The sequence below is a fragment of the Canis lupus genome, chromosome 11 (genome assembly GCF_011100685.1).
Source record: "Canis lupus familiaris isolate Mischka breed German Shepherd chromosome 11, alternate assembly UU_Cfam_GSD_1.0, whole genome shotgun sequence".
Classification (NCBI taxonomy): Eukaryota; Metazoa; Chordata; class Mammalia; order Carnivora; family Canidae; genus Canis; species Canis lupus.
The window spans coordinates 13,276,068-13,289,938 of NC_049232.1; the positions used below are offsets into that span (position 1 = coordinate 13,276,068).

Below are 13,871 nucleotides of genomic sequence, written 5' to 3' on the forward strand. Positions count from 1 at the left end.
TAAGGAGATTGAACTAGCGATCAAAAATCTCCCAACAACAAAAACAAAAAACCAGGAACAGATGGCTTTGTTCGTGAATTTTACTGAACATATAAAGGAAAATTAACCCTAGTTCTCCTGAAACTCTTTCAAAAATTGAAGAGGAGGTAATACTCCTAAAGTCATTTCTCGAGGCCAACATTGCCCAGCTGCCAAAGCAAGAAGGGCACTACAAGAAAAGAATATTGCATACCAATATCCCTCATAAGTATAAATGCAAAAATCCTTCCCAAAATAGTAGGAAACTAAATTTACCAGAATATTTAAAGGATCATACACCATAATCAAGTGGAATTTGAACCTGGAATGGAAGGATGTTTCAACATTTGCTAATCAATAAGTGTAATACACCACAGTAACAGAAAAAAAGATGAAAGTATGAACTCCTTAATAGGTTCAGAAGAAATTGTTGACAAAAATCAAATTTCGTTGATGTTAAAAGTGTTAAGAAATTATGTATAGAAAGAATGGTACCTCAACTTAATAAAGACCACGTGTGACAAGCCTGCAGCTAACATCATATTTAATGGTGAAAGGCTGAAAGCTTTTCCAAGATGAAAACCAGGACAAAAATACCCGCCTCACCACCTGTATTCTACATAGTATTGGAAGTCCTAGCCATAGCAGTCAGACAAGAAAAATAAATGAAAGATATTTAACTTGGAAGGGAAGAAGTAAAATTGTCTTTTTTCGTGGATTCATTATCTTAAAATTTTCCAAGAGTGATGAAATTTTCAGTCACACATTACTTTCCCAGTAACCCTTCTGTTTTTAAATGTTAAGTAGTTTTTATGTTTATTTCCTCTCTTGCTTTCTTTTGACACTTTAATTCCACTGTTAGGTCTGTTATGTTTCAGACAATTTTACATTATATCTTTCGTCTATATTCTTGTAAGGTGCAGATATTCTTATTTCTGTTGTTTCTTTGACCTCTTCTATTGCCTCTTAAGAGCTGAGCATTTGTCAGTTGTATCAAGGTTGGAAAAATTTGTATTCTCTTCTATTACATGTATCTTGCATTTTTTTGGGTAAGATTGATTCTAAAAGCTGAAAATGAATTATCCATGCTTGCACTGTTAGGACATACAAGAGAACCAAGTAGTATGCTAGGGTTAATTATCTTTTAAAAGTTTTCATTTTTTTAATTTTAATTTCAGTATAGTTTATATACAGTTACCTATTAGTTTCAGGTATACAATATAGTGATTCAGCAATTCTATATCTTGCTTAGTATTCTTTGTGGTAAGTGTATTCTTTCATTCCCATCACATATTTCATCTATTTCGTTCATCTTCCCCCCACCCCCCACCACCTCTTGTCAGGTAAGTATCAGTTCTCTGTAGTTAAGAATCTTGTTTCTTGGTTTGTCTGCCTCCTCTCTCCTTTATTCCTTTATTTGTTTGTTTTGTTTCTTAATGCCACATGAGTGAGATCATGTGGTATTTCTGTTTCTCAGACTAATTTCGCCTAACCATATATTTTCTCACTTCATTTGTGTTATTGCCAATGGCAAGATTATATTCTTTTTTATGGGTGAATAATATTCCATTTTTATTTATATTGTATCTTCTTTATTCATCTATCAATAGACACTTGGGGTGCTTCCATACTTGGTTGTTTTAAATAAGTAATGGTGGAAAAAATAGGGGATATATTTCATGATTAGCATTCTATGGGCCCTTTTTGTTGTAGCTAAAAGTTTTCTTTGAAAAAAGATTTTTTTTCTTAATTTTTCCTGTCCTCTGGATTAATTACAATTATCATTTGGAAATTGGAGGTGTTGGATTGCTTCATTCTCTTTTCCTATATTTTCTTATTTTTGTTTTACATTTTCAGATGATTTCCATCCTTGGTCTTTGTTTAAAAGACCATTTAATGTAGCATTATTTTATCTTTCTCTATGTTACTGTTTTTCTCAAAATCCTCTGAGGATCTAATTGTTTTTATTTTTTGTTGTTTTTCTCTTGTGTGAGTGATTTAGTTTTTTGATGTTTTTTCTTTGCTTTTTTGTTTGTAGTTTTCTTTTGTATAATTAGCTTTCTTCACAAATCTAGTGATTCTGGATTGTCATCAGTCTCTTGGAATCACGTATACATGATGGTGCTTATTGACTTATTAGATTCCACATTAGAGTGCCAACTCAGGGAACCAGTCTTTGGGCAAATAATTCTTCAGAATGCCAAATGGGGATAGTTTTTATTTTGTGATGCCAGAATATAATTTTCCCTCCCTTATGTTCTCCTTTGGAACCTCCTTTGGTTTCCTTAGAGATTTGTTTTTGTTTTGTTTTGTTCCTTTACACGGGAAATAATAGTAACAGTTTTCTCATTCTTGTAATTTGCCTGTCTTCCTTCTGTTTTTCATTCTTGCTTTACTCTTTCGCCTAGCTTCCTTTAGGAAGTCTTGGCGAACTTCTGTGTAGCAGACTGGTTCCTGATTTACCTGTTGTTTTTTCTGACACTTAGTTTGGGACTTTGCTTCCTTCATGGTTTCATGTGTCAGTATGTGCTTTTCTTCCCAGTTTCCAAAAGTTTATGACTATTTCACGTCTCCAAGTGTTTTTTATTGATATGGATATACATTGTTACAATGATTAACTCTTAAAAAATAAAATATTGCAATAGAAAGGTATATGTATCATAGTAAGATAGCACTCTGCAATTTTGTAGGATAATGATTTGTTTCTTTTGTTCAGTGTGTGTGTGGAGGGGAGAGGGGGAGGGGGAGGGTGATCGGTCTTTTTGTTCATAAATGTCTTGGAGCCCTATGTACATGAATGGAGCTTGTTGAATGGTGGGTTCCGCCCTTACCCCAGATTGGTTCAGATTAGGGTCTGACAACATTGAGATGTTATACATATTGAGAATATTGGCTGGCCAAAGGGAGCAGTCCCAGCCTGCAGATGTAGCTAGAAAGGATAGTCTGTATTTTGAGAGGTTAGACAGTTAGCAGGAACAACAGTGGGAGATAAAGTGGGTAAGAATATGAACTGAGGAATTCTATTTTTCGTTAATCATATTCTCAGTGTACCACTTCCTAACTTCATAATACTGGTCATGCAGTGTAATTTCTTTCAATTTTAGTTTCCTTGTTGGTAAAAAATAGGAATTCGTTCTAATAGTACCATATGGTTTTGAGAATCTAAAGTGCTCAGCAAATAGCAATTATAGAAATTTCACATAGAAATACAGGCTTCGGGCAGCCCTGGTGGCTCAGCGGTTTAGCATCCCACCTTCAGCCCAGGTCCTGATCCTAGAGACCCAGGGTCGAGTCCCATCGGGCTCCCTGCATGGAGCCTGCTTCTCCCTCTGCCTGTTTCTCTGCCTCTCTCTCTCTCTATGTTTATCATGAATAAATAAATAAAATCTTAAAAAAAAAAAAAAAGAAATACAGGCTTCTGGATTTTCTTGAGAATTTTGCATGTGTAGATTCCTGAATGGCTATGATATTGTTTACAGCTAAGTAATAGCTGCCCCTTTTAAATCAAGTATTTGCTTTTCAGTTTGCTGTAGTCCCCAGTCTTGTCTTCTCTGCTTAATTTACTCATGAATGTTACCTGCCTTACTTGTTTGGGCATTTGTATTTGTGACTCAGGATATATTGCTGTTAAGTATATTTGAAAGAATATCTTCAGTTTCAGACCTGATATTTCTTTGGTGCTAGGATGAATCACTACAGAAAGCAGAAATGCAGACAGTGTTAACAGAGTAATTCAGGCAAGGGAATGCCTTGTCATCCGGGAAATTCTTGGGTGCACTGGTAGCACCGTGGTTGGCATATATGAATGATGCTCACCGAGGTATTCAGGGGAATGAAGAGCCTGATGTTTAGGACATCTTGTGATAAGTCAGAAGCATACAACTAAAACCTGGAAATGTTTAGAGATGGAAAGAACTCATTTAATCAGACTACCTACATGTTCAGCAGTGTACTAGTTTCAGAGGTCACAAAATTATATGTAATAAGAGTCGTTGTCATCAGATTCGACAGGCGGTTTTAATACTGTGGATAATGTAAGAGTATCCTTAGGAATGTAGTCTGATCTTATTTTATAAATATCAAAAGAAGCACAGATAGAGAAAGCCTTGCCCACGTCTTCACTATTAGTTGATGTTCAAAGACTTCTTTTTTCTAATTCTTCATAGACAGGTAGCATCAGAGCGGTCTGGAAGCAGATAATGAGGATCCCAAGACCTGGGAGAACTGTTGTATTGCAGCAGGGTACAAAGATAGGAACTTAGGTATTGGAGAAAGTTATATTACCTTGTATAAAACTCATTGTTTGAAAATTAGAGTTAGAGATTCTTTTTGGGGACTGAAGGAAGTAATTGGCTATGTGGGATTAGCCCACATGGCAATATGTAGACAGCTTCTAGGAAGTACAGGCACCGGGTAGGACCTGAGGGTCTACTCTTTCCCAGAGACATATAAAAGCAGTGGCTCTTTATATTGAAAAATGTGAATTCTGCCCATAATCTGAAAGGACCTGCAAGAGAATTCTTTCCTACTTAAGCCTCCATATGAGAATGCAGCCTAGCTGACACCTTGAACACGTCTAGGTATATTGCATTCTTAATATATTGTTATAATGAACACCAGTGCTTTACCATCTGATTTGAAATATGTAGTCCATACTCCACTGTGATTTAAAAGCAGGACAGTCATAGCAATTTGTGGTGTGCTATGCAGTAGTGGGAAATGACAAGCATGCCACATAGGGGCTCACAACTACTCAATTTATGAAGCATGAAGCAGCCATAAAACATGTAAATGAATTATAACATGGATTCATTCCTAAATATAAATTTGTTTATTGAGAATAAAATTTGATGTAATCTTCATGTTTCATAAAATGTTACTATTCTTTCAATTTTTTTCCCTATCCATTAAAAAATGTAAAGACCATTTTCAGTTCGCAGTGTACAAAATAAGCCACAGGCTGGATTTAGCTTATACACTGGAATTTATGGCTATAGCTAATAGCCAAACTTGTAGTTGATTTTAATACTGTTAGATAGTATTTGCATTATTATCCATTCTTAATAAAATATTTTAATTAAAAATCTAGTTTGTAAAAATCCTTTAAGGACTAAAAAATCTATTATTACACGTTTATGAAGAGTTTCTTGAATGTGGTGAACTGGATAGAGTTTAACAGGAAACAGCTTCATTTCTCATTAACCAATATTATCAGATATCTACTTTGATTATTCTCCCTTGCCCACTCGTAGGTGATATCTTAGTTTCCATTGATTTCTTGTCACATATTGATTAGGATAAGTTCACTTTTAGTAATGGACTTATTTTCACGTGTTAAAAATATCTATTCCTGTTTTGAGGTTCAGTTTTAAGCTAATTCATTGCTTCTTTTAACCACTGTCTCCCTACCTCCCACTTTCAGGCTGGGCTCTTGCCTCTGGAACTTTCGGAAAGGGATTTGGTGTTGTCTCATACTTTTGCTCCCCCCTTTCCTTATGCTAGCCCTTGCTCCTTTACAGTTCACATTGGGTAGAGGGGTATGAAGATGAACGGGCAGAAGTCCTTTATGAAACGCTTTCAAAAGGTGTTTTTTTTGGGAGATGCTGTTGGTTTTTCAGAGGCTTTATCAGGACTTCTGTAAAGCAAGCAAGCAAACCTATAAATATTGCTGTGTATAAGTATGTGCGTACATTACAAAAAAGGTCTAGAGCATACACACCAAACTGAAAGTAATGGTTATTACCTCTGCATGGGCAGATGGGATGGAGGAAGGGGGTGTGGGTATCCCAAGGGGGCGTTTCTGCTTTATTATTTGATTTCTTATTACGTGTAGAATGTGTTTTGGGCATTTCATTGAATATGAAGAAAAATCTACATATTGAAAGTAACATGAAAAATTGCACAAGGAAAGTTACTTCCAGAATAGAAGTAATCGAAATATGGAAAGACCCTTTAAAGAAAGCTTCTAAAGTAAAGTACTGATATACTCATTAACTTGAAGAAAAGTAGCATTTTTCAGGTGACTTTTATGATAATGTTACAGGAGGGAAAAAAAAAACATGGTCTTTCAGATAGGACATTAATTTTTTTGGATGTGGGTTATTTCTAAAAGTCCCATTTTGAAGTGTCCGTGGTGTTCAATACAATGCATAGGTTTTAAGTATTATTTTATGAGTTTGGACAAATTTATGCATCTGTGTAATCGTTTCCTGGTTAAGATGTAGAATATTTCCTTCCCCCTATAAAGTTTCCTCATGCTACTTTTCACTCAAATTTCCCAACACCTTAGGTAACGCTGATGTGATTTCTATCGCCACAGCTTGTTTTTTCTGATTGTAGAACTTCATGAAACTAGAACCATGTAATATGTACTTTGACTTCTTTCACACAAGTATCTGAGAGATTTTTTTAAATTGCTATTTTCTGTTTCATTTTATAACCCTATGTTGGATTTTTCAAGAAATTTGTCCATTAAAAAACCAACAGATTTAATTAATTATTTTAGAAAGAGAACATAAGTTGTGGGGGGAGGTAGAAGGACAAGCAGACTCCATGCTGAGTGTGGAACCCAGTGGGGGGACTGGATCTCATGACCCCAAGATCATGACCTGAACTGAAATCAAGAGTTGGTTGCTTAACTGACAAGCCACCCAGGTGCCCCAAGAAATTTGTCCATTTCATCTGGGTTCACAAATTATTGGCATAAAGTTACTCATAATTGTCCTCAATCTTTTTAAAATTTGTAAGATCTTCAGTGATGTCCCTTTCAATATTGTTATTATCTCTTTGCATATTTTTCTTTTATTTTTGGTCATTTTTGCTAGGAGTTGTCTGTTCTATTGACCACTTTCAGAGAATGAATATTTTGGCTTTATTTTCTTTCTTTATTGTAAATTTTCTACTTCATTGATTTTGCTTCCGGGATAATTTCTTTGGATCTCCTTTCAGGTTCATTGACACTGTATTCTGCTTTATTTAGTCTGTTTTTAAGTGTATCTAGTGAAGCTTTTCATTTCAGATATGAGTCTTTTTATTCTAGAGTTTTCATTTTTTAAAATGATATTTTGGCATTTATCTGCTGAGAACTCCTGTTTTCACTCATTAAGACTATATATATATTTTTAAAGATTTTATTTATTCATTCATGAGAGACACAGAGAGGGAGAGAAAGGCAAGAGACACAGGCAGAGGGAGAAGCAGGCTCCATGCAGGGAGCCCGATGTGGGACTCGATCCCGGGACTCCAGGATCACGCCCTAGGCCGGAGGCAGGTGCTAAACCGCTGAGCCACCCAGGAATCCCCCTTAAGACTATATTTTCATATAAGTCCATGGGATATTAACAATAGCTCTATTAAAGTACTTCTTCAAGTTATGTCTAATTCGTTCTTTTCTAGCTTTTTAAGAAGAAAACCTAGGTTATTGCCTTAAAACGTTTTCTAATCTAGACATTTAAAACTGATTTTGTTCTAAGTGTTGACCTAGAATCAGCTTACAAATTTAATGTTTCATTATTATATTGTTAGTTATTTCCCAATTTCTCATGTGATTTATTTTCAACTCATGAATTATTTAAAAGTTTATTTAATTTTCAGATGTTTGGGGATTTTCTGGATATCATATGGTTTTTGAACCTTTATTAATTTGCTTGTGATCAGATAATGTGCTCTGTAAATCTCAGTTATATAAGACTTAAATAATGATACAGCATATGATGATCTTTCTTGGTGAACATTTAAAGGAAATATTACTATTCTATATAATTGTATTTGTATGTTGTATTTTATAAATGTCAGTTAGGTGCAGAGTAGTTGATTTAGATCTACTGCATCAATATACATCCTGTTATTTTTGCCTCCTTTTTAATTTTCTTAAAGAATTATTTTATATTTTATTTTTTTTATTCATGGAGACACGGAGAGAGGCAGAGAATATAGACAGAGGGAAAAGCAGGCTTTTCACAGGGAACCCAATGCCGGATTCAATCTTCAGACCAGATCATGCCCTGAGCTGAAGGCAGACGCTCAACCACTGAGCCACCCAGGCTTCCCTATTTATTTATTTTAGAGAGAGTATGTATGTAAGTTGGGGAGGAGCAAAAGAAAAGAGAGAGAGTGAGAGAATCTCAAGCAGACTTCCTGCTGTGTGTGGAGCCTGCAGTTGTGGGTCTTGTTTTCATGTCCTTGAGATCATGACCTGAGCCAAAATCCAGAGTTGATTGCTCAACTGATTGTTAACATTTTCAACTTTGATGGTCTTTTTTTTTCTCTTTGGTTTTCTTAGTTTTAGTTTTGTTAATTTTTTTTTTCAGTTTCTTATTTTGCTTGTTCATATTTATGATTTTTATATCTTTCAGCTTAATTGATATTTCTGGCATTATGAAATGGACCTCTATATCTTTGGAGCTTTCTTTTGTTTTGCTGTTTACTTTGTATGATAGTATTATAGCTTCTCACGCTTTCTTACACATCAGTTTGCATAGTACATCTTTGTGTCTTTTAGTATCTTTGTGTCTTTGTATTTGAAATAGTTTTTTACAGATTAATAATGCTGGATGTTGCTTTTTAATATAGTCTGACAGTTTTTCCCTTTTGAGATTATGGTCCATTTTCAAAGTCCTGTATGTATTTTGGAGTATAGTGTCTTGCTCTGTTTGTTTGTTTGTTTGTTTTTTTGTCTCATGTCTTCTTTCTCTCTTGTTCTAATCAAATGTTTATTATTTTTATATTTTGTCTTCACTGTTTAGTTATTCCTATTGCAGTTAATTTTTTTGTATTTGGCTTAAGTGTTAATCTATATATTCTTTGCTTGTTATTGGTCATTTCATATTGAATCACATCATTGCTCACAAATACAACAATCTTAAAATACTGTAATTCCATATACTAACCCCCATTTGTGTTGTCATATTTTACTTCCATTTTAATTATAAATGACACTAAACAATTATTTGTGCTTTAATTTTTTTTTTAAGATTTTATTTATTTATCCATGAGAGAGAGAGACAAAGAGACAGAGAGAGAGAGGCAGAGACACAGGCAGAGACACAGGTAGAGGGAGAAGCAGGCTCCATGCAGGGACCCGATGTGGGACTAGATCCCGGGACTCCAGGATCACACCCTGGGCTGAAGGCAGGCGTTAAACCACTAAGCCACCAGGGATCCCCTTATTTGTGCTTTAAACAGTAATTTATCTTTTAAGGAAATTAATATTCCTAGAGTACATCTCTAATTTCCAGTACTCTTTTTTTTTTTTTTTAATTTAACATTTCCTCAATTTGTAGGTTAATATTTTCCACTGACTTTGGGATAGTTTGAACCATTATTTATTCAAAAAATTTTTTCTGCCCTGTTCTATTTTTTCATTTTAATAGATTTTTAACAGGTATTTAGTAGTTTTAAAGTCCTGTTTCTTTCTTGGAGTCTGTTTCCTTTGACAGCTTGGTTTCTTGGCTGTGGGTCACATTTCTGCTTATTTTGTATGTCTGATAATTTTTAATTGTATGCTAGACATTATAAATTCAACATTGTTAAGTGTTTGGGTCTTTTGTCTTTTTAAGTATGTTGAGTTTTGTTGTGGAATGGGGTTAATTTAATTGATGATATTCTTAATCCTATCTAAGCTTGGTTTTAGGCTTTAGTTGAGCCAGTGTAGGGTAGTCTTTACACTAGATTATGGTCCTTACTCTTTTGACCTGGTCTTTGTGATGTCTCAGCTGAATTCCTGGGATATTAATGAGGTTCCTCCACCACGACTACATATGAACTTAAACCTCTCCCAGCACTGTGAAGTGTTTGTAATGTTTATTATTCATTTAACCCCATAGTAGCCATTGTCTACTAGATATTTCAGAATATTGCCACCCATGCATGTAGTCTAGCTTTCTGCCTACCACCACCTACCCCCAGCACTGACCCACTGCTTCACCTTGTGTACCACATCCTGAAATTTCACTTGTTTCAATAGTGACTGATCTGTGATCACTGTGTACTACCTTTTTTTTCACCTCCTGTACTATAGTCAGAAAATTATCACTCCCTTGAGCTTGGGTAAAGGTGGGATTTCCTTTTGTGTTTGCTTTTTCTCAAAGATCACAGACTGCAGTGCCTGTTATTCAATACCTGAAAACAGATGCTTTATAAGCTTTATCCATTTTTACAGTTACTTATAGCAGGATGGGAAGTTTACTATCAGTTACTGTATTATATTTGGAAACAGAATAAACAGTATATGTAGAACTCATTCAGTTTTACAAATACCAAACAGAGACTTACAGTTTTATCTGCAAAATATGAATATGGCAGATATAATAAGAAACCTTGTGAACACATTGGGTGTTAGAACTAATTGCCTATTTGGGGGATTGCTGGAAATTAATCAGAAAATACTATTTCTTTCAACCCTTGTTATGATTGTATTATATAATCAGTTTCAGAAATAGGAAAAGAAGTCCTTGAAACTGATCCTGGTTTCCTTACTAGTGATTATGTTTTGAAGTCACTGCTTTAATTGCAAAGAATAGGAATCCATTCAAATTGTTCAAACAAAAGTAGGAGGATTGCTTAAGCTTGCAGAATTGAGGTATATGAGTTGGGTGAAATTCCTAAGAGAACATGACTGGGGAAGACTCCTCCAGAAGCCTTTTTTTGAGCTTTAGTGTTTTCATGTATATATTAGAAAATTTGAAAACCAGCCTTCTCCACCTTATTAGGTTGATGCCTACCATTATTTCTTAATCTTGTGAAGTTATTTTTATTTTTATTTTATTTTTTTAAGGTCTAAGTTCAAAGTTATATAAGAATTAACTGTTTCCCATGTTGGGTGACAAGAAAGTTCTTTGTATTACCACTTCTGAAGTCCATTCCCATCTATAGTTAAAAATAATAATGTTTGAATTATTTGGCAATAAATATTTGAATGAATGAAGTTCAAATGAGAATGTATATTTGAAAAGACTTTGAAAATTTGTATGTATGTGTGTGTAGACATGTGGAAGACATTTTTATTCAAACATTTTATTAATTTGCAAAATGTATTCTCTTTTCTGCTTTTAAGTGAAAAATCATATATTGACTTACTGGTAAACTGAAATGATTTTAAATTGTAAGGTCTGGGTTAGTGAATGTATTTTGGCTTATAAAATAGTACATTTCTATTATATTTTTAATTTTTAATAAATTTACTTTGTTTTTGTGATCTCTTTGGTATTAAAGTATAGGAAAGAGAGTAATGGTTAGCTTAAGTCTACTGTGGTTTGATTTCAGTGGGAATTAACAAATAGCAGTAATTCATTGCTTGCATTTATGTTATTAATTTCCCAAAACTGTTTTTTAATTCTTTAAATTGACTATTTTTTTTTTCTTAATGTTTTAGCTCTCTATCAATATCAGCTTACATCATTGAAAAGAGAACTTCGAAGACATGTTTTGCTGAAAAGACAACTAAGAAAAATTTTACGAATGGGATGAACAGGCACCAGTTAACTGACTACCTACTGCAATTTGAATGTTAACAATTACCCACCTGGTACAGTTAACATAGTGATGTACCTATTCTCACAATACCCTATTTCATTGTGCTTGTCTTGATTAAAGAATTCAAAGTGGAGTACCGCAAACTTGATATGGATAATAAAAAGAAAGACAAGGACAAATCAGATGATAGAATGGCACGACCTAGTGGTCGGTCGGGACATAACACTCGAGGAACTGGATCTTCATCCTCTGGAGTTTTAATGGTTGGACCTAACTTTAGAGTTGGAAAAAAAATTGGATGTGGCAATTTTGGAGAATTACGATTAGGTAAGACTATTTTGTTTATTCCATTATGTTGGAAGCATTTTTTTTTAAACTGAAAGTACTTTCTAATGAAAATGATATTGTTATTGCTTAGTTATTTAATTGTGGTAATTTTAAAGAATATAAATGTTGGAACTTTCTTTCGTATTTGTATTTTCATTTGTAAGGAGTTCCCTAGTATATGAATGTCTGTTTACTTGAGATCACCCATATGTAATATGAGGAAAAAGAAAGTAAAATAAAAAGTCTCTAAAAAGCTGAAAAAAAAGCACCTTTAAGGAGCCATTTTCAGGGTGCTATTTAAGAATGATATTTATGCTACTTTTTTCCGATTTGAAAACATGTAGTAACTGATCACTTTAGGAGGGTATGTATGGCTTAAAGTCAAGGTAATATACTGAAACTGCATAAAAATCAGAAGAATTGGGGCACCTGGATGGTGCAGTCAGTTAAGCATCCAACTCTTGGTTTCTATTCAGGTCCTGATCTCAGGGTTGTGAGATTGAGCCCCGGCATTGAACTCAGTGCTCTGCTTAAGATTCCCTCTCCCTTTCCAACTGCCCCTCCCCGTTTTTTTCTCAATACAAAAAAAAAAAAAAAAAAAAAAAATCAGTGAAATTTACATTATAATACCATCATCCCCCCCCCCCAAGTACATTTGGGGTGGGGCTGATATATATTATTATTTTTTGTTTTGTTTCTTTTTTTAGAGAGCAGGTAGTAGGGGTGGAGGGTAGGGGCAGAGGGGGAGAGAGCGTGAGAGAGAATCTTAAGCAGGCTCCATGTCCAGCATGGAGCCCTAGGCAGGTTTCTGTCACATGATCATGAAATCATGACCTAAGCTGAAATCAGAATTGGATACTTAATTCACTGAGCTTTCAGGTGCCCCAAGAAATCTATATTCTTAAGAAAGGACACAAAGTGTTTTAGTGTCCTAAAACAAACTGATTCAGTTTGTTTTAAATCAGGCAGTTTTGGTAAATTGATCCAATTAAGCCTAACTCTACATTTAAGGCAATTGAACCTCAGTGAGGGACAGTTACCTGCCAGATGTCACACAGCAGTTTAATGACAAGACTCTGAGAGTAGCCTCTAGCATCTAGACTTTTAGCTAATGTTAGTACTGTACAGATGTGGCTTTCTTGAGTGAAGAGATAAGAAGAGGACAGCATGGTTATATGAGCATCAGTACTGAGGTTCCTTGAGGACTGGTCAATGGACTACCAAGAATGGAAACTTGTGAACTAAAAAGGAAAAACTAGCTTTACAATTTTCCTTAGATACAATCCCACTACTACTATTTAGTAGGAAAAATCCATTTGTATGTTTATCTACTCAATTACTTCTTTTCATCTTGTAAAGCACTCTAATTTGTAGTTAATCCTTCATTTTAATACTATTTGTTTTGTTAATGTGCACTAAATCTTTGCATGAAGCAAGCCAATAAAAGGCAATGACATACTTTGTAAAGAGCTATGATTGATGTTTCCAGCAACTCTTGCATTTCAGTAGGGACTCACATATTTGAAAGGGTGAATATTTTATAGTTTATTTTCTGAAGGATATTGAGTTAAATATTTTGAAATTCTTAAACTGTTTCAGATATAGGAATTAGAAAAAACAAGATTATTTACTTGTATAACTCTGAGCACACTTCAACCATCCAGTCAAAATGCATTGCATATCTGCCATGTGGGAGGCTTGATTAGGCACTGGTAATACTGGAAAAATATAAAATTTGTCCCTGCTATTATGGAAAATATAAGTCATGTAACCACTTGAGGCCTCACATTCCTCAACTTTAAAATGGAATTATTTCTGCTTCCTAGTTTACTGTGAAGATGAAATTTAGATGATAATGTAAAAGGACCGGCACTATACCTCCATGTTTTAGGAAGACAATGATTGTTCTCCTCCCTTAAAAGATGGTATCAAGATATTTGTTGTATTTTAGAATGAAAACAATGGCATGTTGTATGTATATTTATTTAAATTTATATATGTAAGTGAACTCACAAGTATATAACATTTCATATATATGTATTTGTATTCTTCCT

The 13,871-nt window shown here is 34.3% G+C and overlaps 1 protein-coding gene across 14 annotated transcripts in view; it reads left to right on the forward strand.

Moving 5' to 3' along the window:
- CSNK1G3 (casein kinase 1 gamma 3) overlaps positions 1-13,871 on the forward strand; it is a 107,884-nt gene that overhangs the window by 22,864 nt on the left and 71,149 nt on the right. For 12 of the 14 annotated variants that reach the window (XM_038551985.1, XM_038551986.1, XM_038551979.1 and 9 more), the window contains one exon: positions 11,390-11,817. In XM_038551985.1, coding sequence (XP_038407913.1) covers positions 11,640-11,817 — 178 coding nt within the window. In that variant the 5' untranslated portion in view covers positions 11,390-11,639. Of the gene's footprint in view, positions 1-11,389; positions 11,818-13,871 lie in introns of those variants that run through there. The other 2 variants (XM_038551992.1, XM_038551987.1) reach the window with 1 other exon arrangement.